Raw genomic sequence first — 26532 nt, forward strand, 5'->3', positions numbered from 1 at the left:
TTATGTGTATATCGTATAAAATGTAGTGTATTATAAAAAAACGTCATATAGATTTGGCATTATTTTTTAACTAAAGCTGAAGTTTGTATGTCTGTAAAATACTTATGAATAATAATGTATTGTACATGGGATTGTTTTGTTTTATAACCGACAACGAGTGACAAGGCTCCTCAGTACTACTTAAGCAGTTGGATTGAGGTTTTTGGCAACGATGTCAAAAAGCTCTTGTGTCACTGTCTAACTTAACCTACCCTACCCAACCTAACCTAACCTAACAGATGATTGAAAATTGCACTGGCAAAATTAATTTATTCAATATTAAACAGCCTCAGAGAACCTATTTAAATCTGTTGAATTTTCAAAAGGAATTGTAAATCTGAATTTTACTAAATATCATGTTTTGTTGCCAATATGTAATGTTTTCTGATCAAGAATTGATGATATGTATGATAATAAGATATCAATATACAATATTTTTTTACAAAAAAAATTGGAGTAAATTGTGCTTTTATAGTATATCATTCTAACAGTCCTATTATGAGAAATAATATACGTATCAACAAATTATTATGCTTTTTAAAGAATTTTCTGCTTTAAAACACAACAATAATCACCACCTTTTTCGAACAAACCTAAGAAAAATCATATGTCTGCTACGCATGCGCGTAATTCCAGGAATTTTTCAAAACTACCAGCACTCGACTGCTTAGAGGCATAAGAACGTTGGTCTGTCGAGTGGTCAAGGATGAACGGTCATGACGTAGTCATCAGTGCAGAATCGGCAGCGTCTAGCAAGGTTAGATGTGATTTAACGAATTTTTTACAGTTTTTAGTAACTTTTCTTCGATTTTTATTGGATTTTAACAATATAAGTGTAGTAATATACTCTGAGAATTTATAAAAGTTTTTATCCGTTTTTCGTTTATTTACAGAATAAATTTTGAGTGATATCGATACTGATATTTGGAAATTCTACGACATCTAATTCATTGAAAGAAACCAACACTTTGGTAGAAACTATCAGTTCAAATTCTAGTAGCTCATTCTCAATCAAATACAAACCAAGACAACAGCCATGGATGAGTATATTACAAAAGATTTAGCGAAAAAACAGTCAACCTGAATTAGGAAACTTCACATATAAAGTTAAAAGTGCAACAGCAGTTGTCTTTTGGTGGACCTTCTTTACAATGGCTTAAAAAAGTGAAAAAAAGGAATTTCTATTTTGGAAAATATGCAAATAATATCATAAAATTGGGACCTGGAGTAGCAAAAAGAGCAAATAAGATAAAAAGAAGGAAGAAATACCTTTCAAAACTATTTATGACTTGTAGATTAAGGATTATAAGTAATTCTCTGGCCCAATTAAAAAAATTTAAATGGAAAACTTGTGACCGATAATGTAAAGAGAAGCAAAATTCACAAGCTAAAGAAACTATAAAATCAATATCAATCATTAAAGGATTTTAGTTTTATAAGAAAATAAAGGATTGGGAAGGATAAGTGAAATTGTTAAAATAAATATAATAATAAATAAATATTACCTATATTAAGATTTTATTTTATTAGGAGTGAGTTTGACCTGTTATTTTAAAAATATCTATTCCAAAGTCATATCTTTTTTATTCTTTTTCATGATATTTACAAAAGAATTTATATTAACGAATACTTATAATATTTCATTGATATTGATAATGTTCGAATACTACCATACATTTCAAATGAATAACCTTTGACAGTGTACTGATGATACTTCAGCCCGTTAGCCATCTTGGATAAAAAATCGTACTAGCTGAGCTAACCTCTTGTGTATAGTCATTGACCAGAAAGCACACATGGTCAAATTAAATGAATAGGGTGGATATTCAGTAACATTATTTTTTTTGTGTGTTGTGCACTGTAAGATTAAACATTATCGTGATGCAACATTAATTCGAAAATATTAACTGACTCAAAGAGCAGCACTGTATGGTATACCAATTTGCTCTAGCTATACGTTGATCTTCAAGCCTAATTGCTTTCACTAATTCTGTATCACTGCCAAACGCACGTATCAGAATATGCCTCATAACCAAACCATATCCGTTCTCTTCTAAATTCACTCTACCAGCAAAACACCCTTGATATGAAGTACTTTTATCACCAAATGCGCATTGCAACCGTTTAACATTTCGTTGTTCACTTAAATCGACCTTGAAATTATATTAGATCAAATAGCGCACATGTAACCTTCACATATTTCAAATGGCGTCAAAAGTCATACCTGACTGCTTAATAATTGTGAAATTGAAAATGCAGGGCTGCCAATTTGCATAGAGTGGAAATTACAATAATGAAAATATTATTATGATTTCTTGTTGTAGAGCAGTGATTCTTAAAGTGGTCCAGATACCCACAGAAGGTTCTACAGGGAATCTACACAAACTTCCATCGTTACTTCCAAATGTGGCCCAGGTGAACTCGCAGAGATCCAAGGGAGAGGCTCGACAGGGATTTAAGTAAATTTTCATCGCTAAATTTGTTAACAGTTTTGAGAATATAGTTAAAATGTAGTAGCAATAATACTTTTTAAGGCACACAAGAAAAAAGGTTGAGAGCTTCTGGTCTAGAGAAATGATAAGTTCTCCATATTGTTCGTTATGTCAATTACAACTTCGATACACATTTCGCAAGAAAAGAGGACTGTGGATGTGATGTTGAGCAGCGTGACATAATCCGATATTTTTTCACCTGTTGATAAGAAACGCAATCAGAAACAATAAAAAGCAGTTTTAATTTGTTAGATGTTCCAAACTATAATATGTAGTTAGTGTCGTTTTTCGAAAACTAAAAAACCGTCAATAGAAAATCCTGCTCACAGGAGAGCTTTTATTTTTTTCTGTTTTGGTGAGAAAAATGATCTTAACTTAACAATTGTATTTCATGGGGTTAAGTTTGATACAATTGGAGGGACAAGTAGGTATTTCCTTGTAGAATTTAAGAGAAAGAAATTTAGGATATAAACTGCTGTACCCGTAAAGGAGGAATAGCACGGCTTCCAGAATGGCAGATATATATTGAGACGAAAGGATCAGAAATTTTTTTAAACTTCCCAGTATATTAGAATATATATATATATATATATATATATATATATATATATATATATATATATATATATATATATATATATATATATATATATATATATATATATATATATATATATATATATATATATATATATATATATATATATATATATATATATATATATATATATATATATATATATATATATATATATATATATATATATATATATATATATATATATATATATAACCCAAACAATATTAGATAGATATTAAGTAATAGGTACAACAATTCAAAAAAAGAGAGGACATGTAGAGGAGACATCCAGTGATGCACTCCTTTTAAAGTTAAAATACCACAACAGTATTGAATTTTATGTATTCTTAGCCTTAAATAACTAAGTCTAACGCGACCTTTCGTTTTAACTTTCGCACTACGAGTAGTTTATTCACTAGACTTTTTGCGGAAGAATTTAGATGCACTTTTAGTTTTTCTGTATGCTTTTCCGCGAACTTTTCTTCTTTGACATACGATTGACGTGCATCCTGGCATATGGCTTCATTGATTATAAACTATGTGCCTCCTAATATTATTCTTACGGTTTTGGATTGAAATCTTTGTATAATATCAATATTTGAATTTGCAGCTGTTCCCTGTTTCGATTTTGTTCTCTAAGTGATTATTTTATTTTCAATTGATAGTTCTGATTTTTTACCTAGTAGTTAGTACACGCTCCTCAACTTTTGGCACAGTTATTTTCTCTCTCTCACAGCCGAACATGTTTCTTCATGCATTGTAAATGGTATATGTTGTAATTTGTTCTCATTTATTTCTATTCTCCCTTTTGTTAACCATAGCTACATTTTGGTCAGGATATTTTGCAAGTTTTTATGGGCTATTTTGGGATTTTGGTGCAAGGATTGCTGTATCATCGGCGAAAGTGGCCGTGGTAATGTTTGTGTCTGGTGGTAAGTCGGTTGTAAATATCAGATATAGTAAAGAACCTTATTCACTTTTTTGGGGTATGCCAGCGTCAATTGATTGATTACTTTTGTACTCATTGTCGTATTTAACCTGGAAGTATCTATTATTGATATAGGATTTCAATTTTTTATAGTAATTTGCTGTTCTATTTTAGCTTACATAGGTGACCTTCTGTCTGAGCGGTCCTAGAGATATCGGTTTTCAGGTTGTATAAGTAAAATTCTTGCAGATAACTAAAAATCCAATTTTATTTTCAGCTTTCAAAATAGAAGAATTTTTTACTCACCTTCAACTCACCCACTATTTAAAAAACCTACACCCATAACAAAATCTACATTCAATTGCTGCACTGCGGATATTGCTTATAACTAATTTAATGTTTATAAATGTACAGCGTAAGGATATAAAATAAGGAAGTTCTATTAACACATTTTAAGTTCAATTTTAAATGACTGCAACGGAGACATGAAGTGGAAGTTCTTGTATCATATACTAATATTATATACAGTGATTACTTTTGGTTATTGTTGTAATAAGTACAACTGGTAAGTAGATTATATAGTTATCGTTGAAAAATAGTACACAAGTTTTTTACATATATTTTCTACAAAAAAAAGTAATTGAATCTAGTCTAAACAACAATATTTTTGTAATTTTAATGTACCCAAAAGATTTACTTCAAATTAATTAAATATATCTTCCTCGTAAATAGCATTGCATGTTCATTTACTTCATATACATGGTATTCAATAGAAAATGGAACGGAGAGCAACCATATGTCAAAATAGGCAGATTAAAACAAGCGTACATAAAATTGATGAAATACAAGGCGTTTAATTAAAGTTGAAACATATGGACCGAACAGTTTTTTTCTTCGAAAATCGTGAACATAAATGATGTTTTTCGTGGAAATGACGAGAATCAGATAACTGTTTAGCACAAGCAAGGTTCGGACAAATACATATTTGTTTTGCTTCTAAATTCGAAGACTTTTACAAGTCCCATTTCGAGTCGGTAAAGATGAAGCAATTTCTATTTTGTCTGCACAAATAGACGCCCAGTAAAGAAGTGGAAAATCATTTATAAAAGAACAGTCTCGGTTTTTTTGTATTATTTTCAACCAAAAAAATTTACGTTTCACTTCTCCAACATTGGATGAGAGGACAGTTGCATGTAATTGGCGGCTAACAATAAATATCTATTTTTTTCTCGGTGTAAACGCTACATGGTTAAACAAATGCATTTTGTTGTATAAACGTTTTTTTTGAATGCCTATTATTTTCTCCTGTTTTTGTCTCAAATTCGTGTTCAATTTTAATATAGTTGGCTGAACAGCTGGATCAAGTCGTCGCATTGTTTAAAACTTGCTTTTTATACTCTCTTCTTTGTTGTTCATTTTTTAGTGAATCTACAATCTCGCGATAATTGTGGTTAGGTGTGGATTCGAGGAAATATAAGGAAAAAATTTATTTGAAATAAAAAGTGCAAAAAAATTATGTATGCAGTCTATAGACCCGCTCTGGAACCGAAGGGATGTTTCCCGCTAAAACTTTCCCCAGCTCCCAGAGCGGTCCTATGGACCGAAAACAAAAAATAACATTTTCTGAACTTTTTATTCTGAATAAATCTTTTCATTTTATTTCTTTGATACTTAAATAGTTTACGCTCACACCTCACATGACTAAAACCTGTTTATGGAGCTCACAAAAATGGTAGAGCATATCTATTCTGAGTGGATAAGTGTTAATTATCCTCTGTTTGTTTTGTCATTAAATCTGTGTCTACACAGCTCGATTCTCGTGTTGTCTTAACAATTTGATTAGGTGCACCTCTTTGATTCTATCTTCAAATTACAAAAAAAAAAGTTTTAGTTCCATTTATGGTTCAAGTAGTAGAATGCATTGAGAATTCTATTTTGAAAAAATACAAAATTTTAACTCTTTCCGCTATTTTTATTTTAGAATCCGTTTGTTTAGTTCGCAAACACTTTCACAACTCTACTGAGAGAACCATTCATAGTTTTCCTACTAGAAAAAAAAAATGGATATTTACTTAATAACACCCATCTCTGATCTAGTAAAAAATTCGATCACCTTCAATGGCAAAAAATTATTCAATCACCTACCTTCAGAATTAAAAGTGGCAAATACGTTTAATAAGTTCCGGAGATTGAAGAAGGCATTTTTGCTTGAACACAGTAGAAGTAAGACGTGAGAAATTAATATTGTATTATAATTATTATTAAGCAAAATTGTTATTTTATATTTTCTGGTACAAAAAATGTGTCGCTTTGTCCATAAAATTGTCTGTCTTTCTATTATAAAAGTACAATATTAGGTTCAGGAAATGTAAAGGTAACACAACCAAAAAATTTTAATCAAATATTATTTCAATTATGTGGAAGATAACAAGAGAATATGTGACAATTAAGATTTTTTTGTTTTAAAATGAAGTTGAAGATCATGAAGAAAAAATCAAATAAACCAAGTATAGGGTTGTCTCAAAAATCCAAGACAGTCCTAGCAAACTATAAAAAACATTTGCGATCTCTTGGATCGTGGAGAAGGTTTAAAATAAAATACGAGTACGTCCTGCGGTCCAATTAGTCTCGCCCCGAGGCCCAACGTATTGAAATGGATGTATTTTTCGTTTTCAAGATTCTATTTTGATTAAGAAAGCTCACTTCAGCCACAATAATTGATTGAAATAAGTACTTACTTCCACGTAACAATGAATATTTTTCACATAAATACATACTTTTAATATGAATTAAATTTAACAAATGTCTTGGAAGAAAAGAATGTTTGATAATTCATTTTTATATAGTGTTATTTCCACTGCAGCTCTCGTCCTTTTCCATGTAGTAGCCTCCAGACTTGAACGACGGGGCTTGGCTTGAGCCAAGGCTGGGAATCTCGGCCTTGGTAAACCCAGCCCAAGCCTGGTTGAAGATTGGGTAACCTTACTTCGCCCATCCCATATTCACCCAAGCCTGACTGAACTCTGAATAACCGACCTCGGCCATCCTATAGTCAGACAGGCTTGGCAGAACTCTGAATAATAAAAAATTTTGTTCTAATATCTTATCCATAATAGATATCTTAACATTAAAAGTAATAATTTTTCATGAATAAAATTGTTTTATGCTTAAAAGACAATAAAAAATGGAATAATTAAAAATAGTATCACTTCTCTATATGTTTAATTATTTAACTAATAGTTTTATATACATTAATTAGTAAAGTGCATTAATAAAAATTTGTCATAAAACTAAAATTTTATTAACAATATATTAAAAATATGTATTATAAGCAATCAGCTACCCTCAGGGGGTCGCACTGCGACTACGGGTGTGGCAAGCCCGAGGTACCCTAGCTAGAGATCCACCCCACTCCCAAGGTGGACTCTTCCCAAAAAACCCCACTATTCCTAGAAGATTTTCCTCCTCCGACGCTATTAGTTTACGAGGGCTAGGGGGCTTCCTACCTTTTTTCCTGTATCCCGGATTGGTTCTGCGTTGTAGTCTGCTGGGAGTGCATCGCCCTGCTTTCGGTTCGTCACCGAAGTAGCTGCTGATGCTGATGTGAGCTAGTCTCTGCCGAGGTGGATGATGGCGCGGGATCGGAAGCCAGCCACTACGGGCCCTGATCAGGTAGTATGTATTGAATGTGGAAGTCGGAAGTTCACATCGCCCCGGGCGAGTCTGGTCCGTCTGTGTGTTCCGGGACTGGCTAAGCGAGGATTGGGCCTCAGTGAACTGGGGTAGGCGACAGCCGAGGGTACACCCGTTCTCAATCAACTCGACCCGCCCCCTTACATACGAAGCGCTGGTGACAAGAAATAAATGGATAGCTATAGTTCAAACGACGAAAAAACTGCATTGTCTTTAGAAGACAAAGGACAAAATGAAGGAGATATGACCCCAACAGGGTATCACTGGATGTTTACTACAGACCCTAGTGTTAGGAGATCCTCATTGGCAAGAACACCACCAATGAATCGCAAAGATTCAACTGCCTCTGCCACGGATGATGTTTTTGCTAGCCTAGAGACAAACTCTGGCACACGTCAAGATGACAAGACTGGGAGCCACAGTAACACGGCGTACGAAGCAAGTAGCGACAACAATCACGATGGACTGGCAAAAAATACCAGTCCAGACAAAAAGAAACGAAAGCGAGACTCACATGGAAAGCATATCCCGGATGATACTAGCCAAGAGATGACTGCTGCTATGACCGCCTTGGGTAGTCTTAATAAAAAAGTCGACGAATTAAAAAATGAAGTCAAAGTGAGTACAAAGACAAAAACTGAAATCAAGGCAATAACGAGAGAGCTCGTAAGCATAATGGCAACCCTGAACAGAAGAATGGATGTTTTAAACATCAGACACACGCAGATGGTGCGAAACAACACTGAGCAATCATCGCCAGGTAAGAGCAAAACTGCTAATAATTTAGCTAAACCAGAGGACAATAATCCTAGCTACGCAAGACAAAGTATAGGAGTCCAAGCTGATGAAACCGACATAAGACGAGAGTTACTCGATCTTACAAATGAAATACGTACCAGGGTTGAGACGCAAATAACAGCAAGAAAAGGATGGACAGGGCTAGAAGAGGTAATACATCTCGAGTGGCCAGAAAGCTGCTACCAAAGCACCGTTGTTACAGAGCTGGGATCGCTTAGAGAGCTTCGAGGAGACCTGGTAATAGTAGCAGACCCTGATGTAACCTTGACCACCACTACGGAAAGCGACCTAAAATGCAACTTTCCGGAAATAACAAGCCTTATGTGCGAAGAACTTGAGGAAGGGTGTATTGAATATGTGAGGACGAACACCGAGGTCATACTCAGCAAAGGCAAAAATGGAGCAAGGTCAAGAACCATGTACATGCTGCCGTACAAGGTCAACCCAGAAGGGAAAAACGACATGGGTCAACTATATCAGTTGCTAGGCAAACTGCAAGCAGAGGTTCAAAACCATGGAGTGACGGAAATTCAAGTAGTAGCCTTCGGCAAAATTGATAAAATCTACCTTAGAAAGTGCGCAGAAGGTATCTTCAGAGGATCTGAGGTCAAAGTGCAAGTTATTATACCTAGAGATCCAAGCCGACTAGCACCTAAGTCAAGTAAGGGAGGACCAGCGACGACAACAGAGAAGATTATAATCAAATCTGAAGGAAAGCAATATGCTGACATACTCCGTTCGATCAAGAGTAGTGTGAACATAGATGAGATGGGTGTTAAGGTAAAAGGCATTAAGAAAACCGCTAAGGGTGATGTCCTTATGGAGATACTTGGAGAAAAAAATCAAGTAACCGCCCTCAGACAAGCTATAATGGACAAGGATAAAGATACCCAGGTAGAAATTAAAAGAGATGAAGACATTATTCATATCTCGGACATAGACGGAGATATGAACGCAAAACAGATAGAGCAAGATGTCAGGAAAAGCGTAGCAAACGCAAAAGAAGATGACGTCCGAGTGCTCTCTTGCAGACCAAACCAGAGGGGAAACCAAACTGCTACACTTGCGGTCAAAAGAAGAGTGGCCAGCGAATTACTCAAAATGGATACTGTGAGAATAGGGTGGGCACCGTGCCAGGTCCGAGCAAGGGTCAAAATCACCAGGTGTTACAAATGTTTGGAGTTTGGCCACCGCACCAATGAATGCAAAGGAACCGATAACTCGAAGATGTGCCTTAAATGCGGCAAAGATAACCACAAGGCCAAAGACTGTACTAACAAAAGCTATTGCCTAACATGCAAAAAAGACGGTCACAGAGCTGACCAGACTGCTTGCCCTTACTACCTTAAGCTTGTAAAGGAAAAATCAAAAGCAATTAGTGACACCAGACGCAGGCTCAGCACTGCACGCGGTCAAAACTTTAGTGTTCAATATTAAAATACTTCAAGCCAACGTTGGACGTGCCTATACAGCCCAAGACATGGCGTATGCCACCGCAGTTCAGCAAGGTATTGATATTATGGTAACTGGGGAACCGAACAAAAAAAGGACCAAAGAAGCAAACTGGATCAAGGACAGCAGGCATAATGTGGGGGTCCTACTTCTAAATAAAAAGCTTAGCGTAATAAACCACGTAGTCGGAGATGGTCACGTAATTATCAAACTCAAAGATCTTGAGCTGATATGTTGCTATATATCCCCAAACATCAGCATGGAAGACTACAAAACTGAGGTGGACAGTATAATGGAGCACATAACGAACAACAGTGATGCCATTATTCTGGGAGACCTAAATGCCAAGTCCCCAATGTGGGGATCACCTGTAACCGATGAAAAGGGTCAATACTGGGTGGAATGGATCAACGCTCGCGATTTGGTGGTTCTGAATACTGGAAATGAGCCCACATTTATCCGAGGAGATAGCGAGTCCTTTATTGATGTCACCATAGCAACCAATCGTGTATCTCAAAGAGTAACCAACTGGGAGATACTTGATACCGAAACACTGACAGAGCACAGATATATCGCATTCGAAATTAAAGTAGATAGAGCGAAGACCAAAACAACTTCAATAAGGCCCCTTATTGATTGGACCGCCTTTAAAGCCTGCATAGAGTTGCTTACCATTACTCCAGATGAAATGAGTCATGAAACAGTAACCAAGCTGATACAGATGGCAAGCAAGAACAGCACGCAAAATCGAATTCTAAAGACTGAAACATCATATTGGTGGAATGAAAACATTGCTGAAAAACGGTCACTATGCAACAGATTAAGAAGGGTACAACAACGTGCGGCGAGAAGAAACAACCCAAATCGAGACGATATTGAAGCAATGAAAGAGGCGTACAAGACCAATAGAAGGGAACTCTGCTGCCTAATTAAGGAATCAAAGAAGAAATACTGGAACGACATATGCAAAGAACTCGATAATAATATATGGGGAGATGCGTATAAGCTAGTAGCAAAAAAGCTTAATACTCTAAAACCCTATGAGCTTGACATCGAAAAGAAATCCGAAATCGTGGCAGTACTGTTTCCACCCGGAAATGATAAGTGGAGATACCCTGAAAAGGAAGCTCCAGCCCCACCCTTCACAGCAGAAGAGCTAAGGAAGGTAGCCCAAAGTATCAAATGTGGAAAATCACCTGGAATTGACCAAATTCCCCCTAAGGCTATCAAAATAGTAGCAGATTGTGCCCCAGATTGGTTATTAGGCATGATGAACAAACTACTTCAAAAACAGGAATTTCCAAATGAATGGAAAGTTGCAAAGATGGTTTTAATACTAAAACCAGGAAAGCCAGCTGAGTTACCTAGTTCCTACAGACCACTCTGTCTGTTAAATTCCTTGAGCAAGTTACTAGAAGCGTTCATACGGGGAAGACTACAAGATGAGCTTGAAGACAGAGGAGGGTTGCACATGTGTCAGTATGGCTTTCAAAAAGGGAAATCCACGATCCAGGCTGTAGAAGCTGCACTGAATACTGTAACGGAGTTCAAAAGTAGATTCTGCACCCTTGTCACAATTGACGTTAAGAATGCTTTCAACACTGCATGTCACAGCCTGATTATCAAAGAGCTACAAAAAAGGAATATATCGACATATCTAATAAACCTTGTCTCTAACTATTTAAGAAACAGAAAGCTGCAATTAGAAAAGAATAGGGAGATGGATATTACGTCAGGTGTTCCCCAGGGTTCCGTCCTAGGCCCACTGCTATGGAATGTACTATATGACGGCGTGCTGAGCTTAGAACTAACTCGTAATGCTGTAACAATAGGATTTGCTGACGATCTGGCGCTGATAGTCGGAGCAGAAAGCCAACAGACATTGGTTACTAACACCAACATGTGCCTGGAAAAAATAAATACCTGGATGAGAGACAACAAGCTTGCTCTTGCCCCCCACAAAACTGAGGCAATCCTACTAAAGGGTAAACAAAAGAGGGAGAAAATAAGCTTCAGCGTAGACGGAGTCAATATAAAGCCAGCAAAGAACTTGAGATACCTAGGTATAACCATTGACGAAAGTAGAAATTTTGGCAAACATGTAGAAACAGTAACAAAGAAAGCTACAGAAAGGGTGTCCAAACTTGCTCGGATTATGCCAAACGTAGGAGGTCCTAGGCAAAGCAAAAGAGCAGTGTTGTGTAGTGCTATGCAAAATATTGTCCTATATGGAGCCCCAATATGGCAAAAAGCGCTTATGAGAAAAAAGCACTTTACTACGGTCAATAGAGCACAAAGAGACATGCTGTTGCGAGTAGCCTCCGCCTTCCGAACTGTGTCTGGAGTAGCACTCCAAGTAATTACGGCTACGGTGCCCATTGACCTCTTAGCCCAGGAAAGAACATCCAAGTACAAATCGCTACAGAATAGCAACGAAGCTAGAGAAAGTTCCCTCACAACATGGCAAACTAGATGGGAAGGTGAGACAGTAAAGGCCCAATGGACCAAAAGGTTAATACCAGACATCAAGCCGTGGGTTAAGTGCGAGCACCGCCAGGTAGACTACTACCTGACACAGGTCCTAACAGGACATGGCGTCTTTCGATGCTATGCTAAACGGTTCAGAAAAGACACCACGGATAGATGTATATACTGTGCCGCCGTAGACACCGCCGAACATACCATCTTCGTATGCTACAAGTGGAGAGAGGTCAGAGACAGGACTTACAGACAGCTGGAATGCGAGCTCACTCCAGACAACATTGTAGAGAAGATGCTTGACAGCACAGAGAACTGGAAATTGGTGCAGAACTTGGCTAAGAGTATTCTCAGCAACAAGGAAAAAGATGAAAGGCAAAGACAGCAGAGAGAAAGGAACCCGAACTCCTAATCCCGAGAGGGGAAGGGAGACGTAGGGTAAAAGGAAACCACTGATAGCCCGTCACTCATGAAGTATGTTCCAGGAACGATGCCATAAGTGACAAAAGGGGCCGTAGACGACTAGAAGGACACTCCAACCGTCCGAGCCTCTCTGCAAAGCAGGACTCCGCAGAGGTGGTGAATGTTTCCCAGCAAATTGCTGAGGAAGTGTGACAAGTCGTTATTTAAAAAAAAAAAAAAAAAAAAAAAAGCAATCAGCTGGCCCAGGGATATAAACCAGTTTTGGGTTTATCTAGGCAACCAAGCCTGGTCCAGGCTTGTAAACCAAGCAAGGGACATTGTTATCATCATAAAGTCCCACCAAGTCTGGACTAATAACAATATGTGTATACAATAGGAATTATTTGCATGATGTACAGGATTATATATAAGTGCATAATATAAACTGGAGGTTTTTTTCTTCAAGATAAATATTAGAACCTGTTTATTTCTCAAGCTTAATGTCTAATTCACGGATAATGTATAAATCTCAATCGATTGATACAAAAAGATCGCAGCTATAGTAGCTAGCTAACGTAATGATGCAAGAACTGTTCCACAAGGAATAGGATGGTATTTTCTCATTAATTCCTTACATTAACAAATTACAGTTTGTAGCCATGCTATAAAAACTTTCACCTTGGTGACATTGACAAGAATAATGGTCATATTAAGTCCAGTTAATATTTCTTCAATCTTTTGAGTTGATATTGATATTGCTTCGCTTTATTTTGTTTTCTTTGGTCTGTTTCTCATGTTGTGTTCACATTTTCACATAATTGTGAACATAATTGTTGTGTTCACATAATAAAGTAAGGTTTACATGAAAGGAAACACATTATTAATTATTATGTTGTTTATTTAGTTTAAAGTTTAAAAGAAAAAAAAATTAAGTAAAACATTAATTATAACCAATTTTTTTTCAAAGAGGTATGAAATTGAAATCAGGGTACTATATTTTATGATGTATCTCCAAAACTGAAACTTCAAGAAACAAGTTTTAGTTTTTACTAAGTCTTTTGCAAAAAACACTATTGCAATTCGAAAACCTAAATTTTTCAAAAATTTCAACAATTTAAATTTTAAAAAAAATCCCTTACGGCCTTAGAATTAAGTACTTTATTAGATTTGAGGTCAAACATAATCTCTAAACATTATTTAAAATTTCACTGGTTCGGAATTCATATCATCTTCAAAGCCCTAAAAAACTGGATTAAATAATTACGTCCCTACTGCAACTTGTCAGACAATGCTTTTCGGTACAGGATAGTAAAATACATGATATAAAAACAAAATAACTCATCACGAAGTTGAAAAGAAAAAATTTCACCAGGTCGGACGATGTCTGCAACTCCACCAGCATGCTACGCTATTCATTTTATAAATGTATTATTTTTGTAAATATGTACTTACAAAATATGTATATCTTATGCGAGAAAGTATTCGTTAAAAGGCAATCGAGTTATTATAAATTGGACGGCATTATACTTATTTGGACTTATTTGCACTTAATTGTACTCCTACTTGGAACTTCGAAAAAAATCATTATTATACCTCGTTAACTTGCTACAACTGAATATTGAATTATAAAACGTTTAAGAAGCAGGATACTAGATATGAATTAAGACTTTTTTTGTACCCCATTCGTTTTTTTTTCTGGAAAACGAAATTTCAAATCATACTCATCTTCTTCTTTGATAACATGTTCAATACAGTTTTTCCAAAGCTTTGCTGCTAGAACTTTATTTACGAGCTCTATCACTTTACTCAAGTTTGGAGACTGATGACATTTTCGTAATTCTGATTTTACGCTTGCCCATATTAACTCTATAGGGCTAAATAGCAATAGTAAGGAGGTAGTCCGAGAAGAGTATGACCCTGTTGTTTGCACAACTTGTCAATACAATATACTTTCTCTAAATTTAGATCCTTAATGGGTCTATGAGTCTATGGGTCTATCTTAATGAGCCTTGTTGGGCCTTTTTACGATTACTGACAGGAATAGAAAAATTTTTTTATACATAAATGTTAAAATTTGACTTTATTACTACTACTATTTGGTATCTTAAGAAGTTGCCACGAGTGGTAGGATCCGTTGTCCGTAACGATTACTGACCGTGTGGAATGTTAGATAAAAGCTCTTCATTGAACCACTTTTCAAATAATTCTGCTGTCATATTTTCATGATAATCAGGTGCACAGCTTTTAATGTTTTTATTAGATGTTAATAAAGCATTAAGCACGAAACAGTATTTGCTTCCAGAGTGTACTATTATAATGCGTTTTCCTTTAGAACATGGCCCATTCAAAAAGCAATTTTCACTATTGTCAACCCAACCGAAATTTACTACATCGTGACTGCCAAACCATGTTCCATCTGGATAAATTATGTGTCTTTTAGAACTTCGGTAGTCTTTTATTTGACGCAAATAATCTTGTCGCCATCAAACTATCCTTGAAGATTCGGTTATTGCCATCCATTTATTCATGTTTTGCGTTTAAAACCACACTCTGTCAAAACTTGACGCAATGTTTCTAAACTGGTATAATTGTATTCTGTAGCCTTGTTCTCCTTATATAAACTATTAATTGTCCTACGTATAAATCTTGAGTAGCTTTGTTAACTGATTACAGTTTTTCTTTGCATGTTTTTCGGTTCTGTGAATAATCCACAGCAACCCTTTCGTAACTACTCGATAAATAAAAAATTAATTCATCCATTTTTATTGGGATTGCATTATTAGATTGTCATTTCATTGTCTCCATTCGGCCATGGTCTAAAGAACGCCATATTTCTGTTTATTTAAGGAAATTTATAAATTAAATAAATCTCACCTAGCGACGCCACTGCTTATCGCAGACTTTCTGGAAGGAGTATTTCGAAGATATTGTGTACATACACCTTCCAACAGCTTCGGCCAATAGAAATGTAATTATGTTTAAGATTCAATGTTTTCGTTGATTAGCAGGGGAGATGATGAGTTGACGTGGATTTACGGTTTATTAGATGTTTACCAAATTTTATACATTATTTTTTTCATTCCTTATTTGGTATTAAGAACTATTACAGGTCGGTGCATCGTCCGCGCCGTCTTCACTCTTTCCTTATCTAAAGGTAATGTCTTATAAATTGTGATATCAGAAGAAGATTAACAGATTTGGTGGGGTAGACCGTCTTTGTGGAAGAGTCCTTGGTAAGGATGTACGACCAAGTGTGAATGGAGACCTTTCGTAAGATAAATGTATACTAAAATGAGATGAAAGAACAAAATTTGGTGTTATTTTAAAGGCCATTCATAATTTTGGCCTTAATAACACTGACTGTTTCGGACTGTCATTGAAATTTCTTGGTGTAAACTATAGATTCTGTCATTTGACTACGATTAGTGTTATTTATAGTTAAATGACAATTATGGTTCATAATTTTCAACGTGGATTATCACAAAAGTGTATTAATGAATATGATACATTATATAGCTATGAAGCCCTACTCAATAGCATTGTATAATTAATGATGTTTACTCCAGGACAAAATTTGTGAAGGGCGTATAAAATATGTTGGAGTGTCAAACCTTCTAGCTAATCTCAAGTAAGAATCTTTTGATCTAATAATGAAACCAGATTCAGAAATAGTAGCTCACGAAAATCCAAAAATTAGCTGTATAAATATATTGTAATTGGATTCAATGCTAATAGAGAAGAATAGAGAAGTCTTTGAGTATTTTTTTTTGGTTAAATAAGGGATTCTTAATGAGGCAACTTTGCATACGAATATTTTCCTCTGCAAGGTTGGGGCTAGATTAAGTCCGCGTCGTGTATGGATCTACTGCGAAATGGGTAAATGAATATGCAATTTTATGACACAAAAATGAAAATGGCTCGCTTGAACAAAGCGTAGTTGAATCGGGTGGAATAAGCAGAAGAGGGCGCACAGTCAACGGTTAAAAATTCTATTTTCTACACATTTATTACAAATATTTAGTTCATTTGGTTTAAATTTTCTACAACTTTTGTTTAATTTTTTTTTGTATATCTTGAGCCATTTTCGAGATAAAGGGCAGGGCGCGCGCAATGCTTAATTATTTAGAGTATTATTAGACGTCAACCGGTAGTCCCATCGATTTTGGCCACAATATAACATAGTGAATTTCTTCTTCATCAAGTCGTATGGCGTAAAGAAGACAAATTTTCTATTACTTCTTTCCCTCATTAGACTAATTTGCCCAGACTATATCATCGGCCGTTTGGAGTGAATGATAATAAAAAATGAACGCCACTTATGATGGGTACGATAAAGCATTCGATAACAGTACAAATTTGATATTCAGTTTTTATTAGAATCAGGATTGATTTAATTTGTTGTTATTACTTTTTAGGAACCCTTTCTTAACGAAAACATCACCACATCTGGCCATACTAATTTTAGCTCGGGGAGGTTCCAAAGGTGTTCATTTAAAAAATATTGCCAAAGTTAATAATACACCATTAATAAGAATATCATTGGACAGTATCAAAAACGTAAATTTTGTTCATTCAGTCTGGGTATCAACCGATCACAAAAATATTTTTCAAGAAGCCGAGGAAGGTAAACATGACAATTTTCATCGCTACGGAAGCTTTAGTTGTAAAATAAAAGAAATTTATTCTTTTGTCAACAACTTATTTTAGAAAAAAATCCTAATATAGGTCGGTTTTTAATTTCAAATGCGAATTTTATAAGCGAAAATGATGATGGTACCAGATTATAGGAGGTAACATAATCGTTAACTTTTTCAAATTGCGATCGGTCTTCTAATATCTTATTTGCGAGGTTTTCTAATAATGTATTCAACTATCAAATTTAACAGAATAATGCTTATAATGTGAAAGTAACAAGTACCTAATTCAATTTATTCAGAGAAGTTTAAAAGAACGAGTTGCAATATTAAATTATTATTGTTACTTTTCATCTAAATTAAATGCTCAAAATATTATCCTCAGGTCTTTCAAAAATAAGCACATTTTTCTTCCATATTACGAATAACTAACTAACCAGAATAATTCGCCTCTAAATCAGACTTGAGACTGCTGTATATTTTGCATTTTATCTATATAAAGTTTTGAATTTGAATAACCCCAAAAAAATCCAAATCTGAAAAATATCACATGCATAATGTGAAGGTACACCCATCTTGTTACCAGATACTATCATCTGAATTGCAGATAACAGCCCTCTGTATGATTTTCTTCAAAAAAATAAGGACCACTTTTTGTGTAATTAGTTATTCCCGCACAAACATTTTCTGATAGTAGAGCATGACGTTCAGTCATCCAATGAGGATTATCTTTTTCTCGGTATCTGCAATTTTGACTGAACCCTTTATATAAAACGTAGTACTATTTAGAAACATAATTTGTTTAATAAAATGTAGATTGCGATTACATACTCTGTCACAGAACTGCATACAACGATGGTGGTCATCATAGTTGAGCTCTAGATGTATATGTTACGTCCCAAGCCATTTTGTACGAAGCCGAGATTGGCGGACTTCGGACAGAGATGATTGTACGAAGTCGACTCTGTACAACGCTGGTTGTACGGAGTCGGAGCATCGATACTCACTCGGTAATGAGCGCGCTATTAAGATGTTAGTAAACACAAACGTAGTTATTGTGATTGAAAGTATGTTCTCCGGCTAGTTGGCTACCATCTATTGTTAGGTTAGGTTAGGTTAGGTTGCGTGTACTACTTCGGAATAACGCGCTCATTACCGAATGAGTATCGATGCTCCGACTCCGTACAACCAGCGTTGTACAGAGTCGACTTCGTACAATCATCTCTGTCCGAAGTCCGCCAATCTCGGCTTCGTACAAAATGGCTTGTACAGATCGGACTTCGTACAAATTCATTGTACGAAGCTCGACTCCGTACAAGATCGGGCTTGGGAAGTAACATATACATTAAATAAATAAAGAGTGTTTTTCAATTTTACTGATTGTTGTTCGGCGGATTGGTCAGGGTCCTTTGCCTGTTTTTGAGTTTTCGTTTTATCTCTATTTCATATTAAAATTCTAATTTCTTCGAGTGGGGTCTAACTTAAAGTAGCTATAATTTACTTCGAAAATTTTTGACTTGTAATTTTCTATAAATAACAAAACCTCCAATGATATTTTAGTTGACTTTAGACAGGTAAATAATTTTTATAGAGAAAGAGATAGAGAAGTGCTTTATTATCAAAAAATTGTCACAGTTTGAAGACAAAAGCTTGTAAACACTAAAAAACAAACATAAAAATAACGAAATAAAGATACAAATAAAATAAAATTTCAAGATACAGAAGAAAACCACAATGAGTAACAAAAAAATAGGTAATAGTAATAAGTAATAATTAGCCTATAGCAAAAATTAAACTAGTATGCAGCATGCCCGGAATTAAATATTAGTATTAGAATAGAAGTCATTTACATGGTACATGGCATTTTCCAGTAAATATGTCCTTAAATTATTGCGCAATGCAGGAAAAAATTATATCGATTTGATTTCAATTAGCAAGTGATTGTGAATTTTTTGCATTGTAAAATATTGACCCTTAACTAATTTTGAACGTGGAGTAGGTAGGTAAAGGTCGTGCTCTGCGTTCCTAAGTGGATAGCCGTGCAACGATCTTTCTGAAATTGGAGAAGCGTGCTTACGAATTAAGCAAACGGATTCAAAGATGAATAAGTAAGGAAGTGTCAGAATTCTTAATCTATTAAAGGAGTCACAACCGTGGGCCCTGCTGTTTAGTCCGAGTAAATATCTAACAGCTCTCTTTTGTTGTTTGAAGATTCGGTCAAATTGAGCCGCATCACATATACTCCAGAAGGAAAGGGGATATTGAAGATGCAGCTCAATAAGGGCATAATAGACTGTTATGGAGATGAATAAGTTCAGTTCTTTGGAAACTATAGTTTTAGTAACGTTGAGACAGAGAATATTAGAGTCGCACCATGATTTGAGGGTGATTAGGTCACTCGATATGATCCTAGAAGTGCCGTGAGATTTGGATTGTTCCATGAGAAACTATAAATTAGGTATTACAAGACCCTCAATTCAAGTTGAAAAAGTTTACAATTACATCACTACTTTCGTCATTTAAAATCTACCATCAGGATTGTTGTATAAAGTAAATTTGCAAAATAATAAATTTGTTTAAGAAATGTAATTTTAAGTTTGTAGGTAAACCAGGTTACTTTACAACGTTTCTTTTCTAGAAAACGTAAATATTCACTGGAGATCCGCATATACTGCGACGGATACAGCTACATCGCTAGTCGGGATAAAAGAATTTTTAGAGCATCATCCAGAAATTGACATTTTGGGTTTGGTCCAGTGTACTTCTCCATTCATCAAACGATCTTATTTACAATTAGCTGTTGATTATATGAGAGACGGATTAGAATGTGCTTTTTCAGTAACCAGGTACTGGTACATTCATGTAGTGACCGTTATTCTAGCGGGCTGTGGCAATTGAATCGAAATACCATAAATAACGCATAAACTCATTATTAGCCAAATAAACAATAAGATCAGAAATTTACTATTTTTTTTAGTTTTCTTGTTTCTCTTTATTACGAGAATGTATAACACATTGCTTCAAATTGATAGAGTGGGGGCAAAAATACAAAACTTTCCATTTACTAGAAAAATAATAAATAATAATTGCAATAAACACATTAAATGACATTACGAAATGTTCTAAAATACTTTGATGATAAAAGACATCCCGTATAATTTTTAACATTTCATCTAACAGTTTCTGTTAGTTATCGAAGTCTCTCAATCATACCGGACATTTTTATAATTTGAAAGTATTTTTTGCTATTTTTTTCGTTTGTAGTTAAATACTGTCGAAAACATCAAACTGCAATTGTTTATTGTTAACGCTTTATAGAATGTACACTTATATGAAATCTATCCGAGCAATTTATTGTACCATATTTTTCAACTATTTTCACAAAATATCTTACATCGAAAATAGGATTGCAATACTAATGATAATTTGTATAAACGATAGGATGCGAACCATTATAATCATTTTGTTTAAATTTTATGTAAAATAAATTACGTATAATAAATTTTAATAAAATATCATTTTGTTTTGTAAAAGTTATTGCAGCTTTCAGTGTAGATTCATTATTATGACGTACAGCATACGTTCGTTGGTATATAAGTGTGAAAACGTACGTCGTACGTCCGAACTTAAAATCGCTGGGATTATTTACCTGAAATAAAAATGTTATCTGGGGCAGAAAGGGTTAAGACAGGCATAGGCCACAAAAATCAACGTATGGATTGGTACTGTAGGAAGTACAATTATTAGTCTATATTTAATTAATGAGAAATTAAACAAGGGAGTAATATCTGAATTTCCTACATAAATTAATTCCTAATCTGATCAAACTTTTTCCTTATATTCAAATACTCCTTGGTCCATGAAGGATTTTTGCTTTTGCCCATACTTTTTCTCACTCCTCTTCCTTTATAGATTTTCTTTGTTTCTGCTTTTAGATTTACTATATATTTAAATTACTTCTAATTCACAAAATATCTTCATCGTTTGTTATATATTATCCTAGGGTATTATTGAGAATAAAACAGTCGGTAAGTTAGATAAAAAGTTTATGTCACGAAAAAAATGTTAATGATGCAAAGCTTAAAACAAAATAATGAATTATGGAAATATAGGCGAAACAGAATAAAATAATGGTTCATCCACACGTCTAGATCTGCTATCTGGAAACCGCACGTCTTTCGGATTCACAGAATAGTGTCTTCTAAGCAACTAACTAGCTCTCACGCGCTTTTCGTCTAATTATTATACAAGGATATATTGAAAAATTCTTAGCCTACTATAGAACCAAACAAAATTTCAATGTCAAAATATTTTATTATTAAACATATTCTCCTCTTAATTGGATACATTTATTACAGCAAACCTGCAACGTCTCTAGACCTCCTCAGCTTTTATTACCTCCTCGTTGAAGAATGTTTACGACCTTTTAAACTTTTTTTTCGGTTGAGAAACGAGATGATAGTCGATCGGAGCCAAATCGGGTGAATAAGGGTAGTGTTCTAGTAATTCAAACCCTAAATCACGAATTTTTTGCATGGCAACAAGAGATTTGTGTGCAGGGGCGTTATCCTGCAAAAACAAAACACTGTTAGATAGCTTTCCGCGTATTTTCTCTTTTTTTCCTGTAGAGTAGTCAATAATGTCGAATAGTAATCTCCAATTATTGTTCTACCCTTATCCAAAAAATCAAACATGATTACTCCATGGCAATCCCAAAAAAACTGAAGCGGATTTTTGGACCCAAAACTTCTTAGGTCTTGGAGATCCAGAGTGTCGCCATTCCATCGATTGTTGCTTTGTTTCTGGATCGTAGCAATGTACCCAAGTCTCATCCATCGTAACAATTCGGTTTAAAAAGTCTACATCGTTTTCAAATCGAACACAGATCAAACGCGATGCTTCTACCTTTGCACGCTTTTGGTCAACATTTGGAGATCCATTTTACAGCAATTTTTCTCATGTCCAAATTGACGTGAACTATATGATGAACGCGTTCATATGAAATATTCAGTGCTTAGCCCAATTCGACGGTCTGATAAAATCATGTCTTGAACTGCATAGATATTTTCGAGGACTGACACAGAAACTGGCCTTCCCGATCGGTCATCATCTTCAATGGAAAATTTACCTCTTTTGAAGCTTGCAGTCCAATTTTTCACGGTCGCATACGAAGGACATTGATGACCAAAGATATTAAACATATCTTCGTAAATCTTACCTCTTAACTTTTTTAAATACAGGTACTTGATGATGGCTTGATACTTTAATTTTTCGATTTTCACAATTTCGGCGGACATCTTTTTTCTTTTAATTTATTGCGTAACTCTGATTTACTTTTTTGACGTCAAACTTTACACTGACACCTCTAATAAGTTATTGTTCATTGCTACGGTAACGCAATATTTTGTTTATGCATGGAACTGGTCTAGGTTAACTAGATATCAATATATCCTTGTAGTATATGACCCCTCTTACAATGGGTTCGTTGCGATGTTGTCGGCGGGCACAAAACTACTTGGGTACTTAGTTAAAGTTAAAATAATAGAGATGGGAAAAAAAGAAAAAATTCCCTACAGTTTTATATAATTTTAGTTTCAACTTTCTTGGCAGTGAAGAAGGAAGTGAATTATTGGTAAATAGCATCGATTACTAGCAGCCAGTCCAGCTTTTATCGCCAATTATCATTCATTTCACTCAGTAATAATTGAGCCAAAACCCAGTTCAGTATTTCTTCCTCTTTCCATAAAAATATACTTAAACAACTTTTTTCCTTGTTGATAAGATTGACCCACATTCTGTACTTTCTCTTCTAAATCCCTACAACCTTCATTCATTCAGACATTTTTCCGTTCTTCATATTCAAATATCCACAAATTCGCTGTTGGTGTGCTCAAGTTTTTAAATAGAGCCTTTCCATAACGGTGAATAGAAAGAAGGGGAACAGTGGATCGGCCCGCTATATCACCTGATCTAATCTAATTAAATTTTTTATGGGGTTATTTGAATCTTATTTCTACAATCCTACAACTATCCGTCAGCGAAAACACCATATTGTGTAATAAATACACAACATAAAACCCACTATGCTACATAATACTACAGACGAATGCAGTGTGGGTTTCTGTCATTGTCTGACGGCCAATTTAACAACTATTGTAGATTTTCTTTTGTTAGTTTTAGGAAGTGTATCACGATAACACGTAATTTCATTTAATTTGTTCATTACTTTCAGTAACGTAATAACTTTCCATAAATATATTTTTGACCACACTGTACCAATTTCAAGCATGATGTAATCACACGAATGTGGTTCAACCGTAAATTAGATTATAATATGAAAAATCAGTAAATTTTTATTAAAAATTGGGACTTGAGAGATTATTGAACAGATTCAAATTGTTACAATATACAAATTTGAAAAGTGTGACTGAATATCATGAAATGTTTTTTCAATTATATGAAATACTTTGTAGATCTCACAAATTGATATGGAAAGAAACAGATAACCAAGTAATTCCTCTCAATTTTAACCCGTACAAAAGACCAAGGCGGCAGGATTGGGTAGGAATTTTGATTGAAAATGGGATGTTCTACTTTGCAACTAGAAACCTGATTCAAAAAAACACTCTGCAGTCTCTTAAGTAAGTAAGAATATATGATAACTATATACGGTGAGGTCGTAAATAATAAATTCATTTCCTACATAATGATGAAAGCAATTAAGAAATTAAATTACTCACTTGCCCCTTCAAGCTTTCACGGTTAATGATTATAAAATGTTTAAATCAAATGGGTAGCTTGTGATAATACTATGCTTACACAAGTTTTCAATTATCAATTTAGAATATGAACATTTAACTATTTCTTAAAGTTAGTGATAAGAAAAATCAATTCTCGGCTGTTCAATTTGTATAAAATAAAAATCCCAAAGAATAAAATGAATAAAGGTTACCTATTGCAGTACGGACGAGTGACGTCTTACTCAAATTTGTTATTACCTGCTAGAGATTAAATATAAATAATTGTAGATTGAGTAGATTGCAGCAATAACGAGCGTGCCGAAATATTATGTAGCCTCTACTAGGGTGGCCAGATGTCCGGTTTTCGACCGGACAGTTCGGTTTTTTCGAGGATCATCCGGTTGACAAATTGTTGGTAAACCGGACAAGCACATATAATTATGAAAATTTTTGCAGAATTCGAAAATTCTGCAAAAAAAGGAAGAGTTGAAGGAGTGCTTTGTTTTCTTTGAAAGTGAATACAGGGATGTCATTCGACGACACGTTCCTACAATATGGCTGTTTGTTTAAAGCACTTGATAGACTACTCTCATCATGGGAACTATTAAAACGCTCTTTCTTAGAACAAGTCCCCGAAAATTGTCCAACAGCACTTTGGGGTATTTATCTGTATAATATAATGATTAAATTCAAGAACACCCTTTTAAAAAAATAAGCGACCAGCATTATGGCATAAAAATACACATTGCCATGAAGAATATCAGAATATCATTCTAAAAAATTTGTGACAAATACTCTAAATGTTAACCAAAGGGCTTTGGAAATAACCATTTTAAGACTTTTAGTTGTTTAGATTTTGAATCCGGAATATTGCCCACCCTGGATCAATTAATAGATTTGTGGTTAATTTCTCCTTGGTAACTAGAGCAGCCTCCTGAAAATCTATACGAAGAACTGGCTGCACTGCACACCGTGTTTCCCGTACTTGAAGGTAAAACAGTAGATTGGGGAGTACCTTCTTCAAGAAAGAGGTAGCACCAAGTTTGTTGAAACTTGTGCAATATGTTTGCAGCATTCCCTTACCCAATGCCTTCATAGAAAGTATATTTAGTGTTATGGGAAATGTTTGGACAAACGAAAGAAATCGTCTCTCTGTAGAAAGCGTTGAATGTGAGCTCTGTGTTTTTTCAACATAAACAGTAGTTGCATCGAATTTAAAAATAAGATATCAAGAAATAGGGAGTTATTAAAAGCAGCGGTATATATGTGAAATATAGTAAAAAGTGAAAAAAAGTTCAGTTACCTACAAAAATATTAAATATTCTTTGTTTTTTAAACTTTGTATTATGGAATAAAATAGCTTTATATTTTGAAACTGTCCGGTTTTTTTTTCCGAGCACGTCTGGCAACCCTAGCCTCTACAGGTAAATGATTCAAATTCAGAACATTATTTAGAATAATTATAGTGTAAACCATATGCTATTTTCTTGAATGCAATATCTCTGGGTGATTTGATTAATTCCAAACCTCCATTTTGCTTAAAGCTAACCTCAATCCGTATTAATTTACTTGTACTGTAAGTTCGCAGTGGAGAGACGGAACGATAATTTTTAAAAGAGCACATGCGATCGGTCCTAAGCTGATTCGGAATTTGACCCCTGAAAAAAGATAATAATTTTTAAACATATGGATCGCCAATCGAATGTAGCTTATTGGCAGAGCTCACGACGAAAATATAGTTCGGTCAAATGAAAACAAAAAATAAGAGTGAAGCTACATAAATTCCCACCAAGCTGGAAATCAGTAAAATTGCTTAGAATATCATTAAAAATGAAATGTGTGCAGATTATGACGATTACAACTTTTACAACTTTTTGAATCATTATATCTCAGAAACCAATTTTTTCGACCTTCGACCATGTTTTCCATACATGATGATGGGAAACTTTCAAATTTTATTTTTAATTATATTTAAAACGATTTAACTAATTTTCATCTTTGTGGGAATTTATGTAACTTCGACTATCTAAATCGACCGGACTAATATCATATAAGAAGTAATAAATAGCTTTGAAAAAATAACTTAATTGATAAAAACTGATAAGCAATACAAAACTATGTGATAGTTACATGCGAAGAATTCCTGAAGGACATTTTTAAAACAATACCATTGTATCAAATATCATAAACATGTATCAGCATTTATTCTATTTTTGTATCAAATAACGTAAACATGTATCAGCACTATTTTATTATAAATAAGATGTTTGTAAACAATTCGATGATATTTAATGTT

At 34.6% G+C, this 26532-nt stretch overlaps 1 protein-coding gene across 1 annotated transcript; it reads left to right on the forward strand.

Annotated features, from left to right (window-relative positions):
• Nucleotides 1-4505: 4505 nt before the first annotated feature.
• Nucleotides 4506-24170, forward strand: LOC130900441 (N-acylneuraminate cytidylyltransferase). The gene is made up of 4 exons (XM_057811064.1): nt 4506-4604; nt 17278-17486; nt 20135-20342; nt 23970-24170. Exons 1-4 carry the CDS (start codon nt 4525-4527, stop codon nt 24139-24141), a joined length of 669 nt encoding a protein of 222 aa, XP_057667047.1. The 5' UTR covers nt 4506-4524; the 3' UTR covers nt 24142-24170.
• The last annotated feature ends 2362 nt before the right edge of the window (nt 24171-26532 follow it).

Source organism: Diorhabda carinulata, chromosome X (genome assembly GCF_026250575.1).
Source record: "Diorhabda carinulata isolate Delta chromosome X, icDioCari1.1, whole genome shotgun sequence".
Lineage (NCBI taxonomy): Eukaryota > Metazoa > Arthropoda > Insecta > Coleoptera > Chrysomelidae > Diorhabda > Diorhabda carinulata.

Bases quoted from the DNA above. Each gene is read 5' to 3' on its own strand.
- LOC130900441 (XM_057811064.1), top strand. From the start codon at position 4,525: ATGAAGTGGAAGTTCTTGTATCATATACTAATATTATATACAGTGATT. The intron at 4,605-17,277 runs GTAAGTAGATTA...ATTACTTTTTAG, and splicing joins TGTTGTAATAAGTACAACTG to GAACCCTTTCTTAACGAAAA. The intron at 17,487-20,134 runs GTAAACATGACA...TTTCTTTTCTAG, and splicing joins TTTTCAAGAAGCCGAGGAAG to AAAACGTAAATATTCACTGG.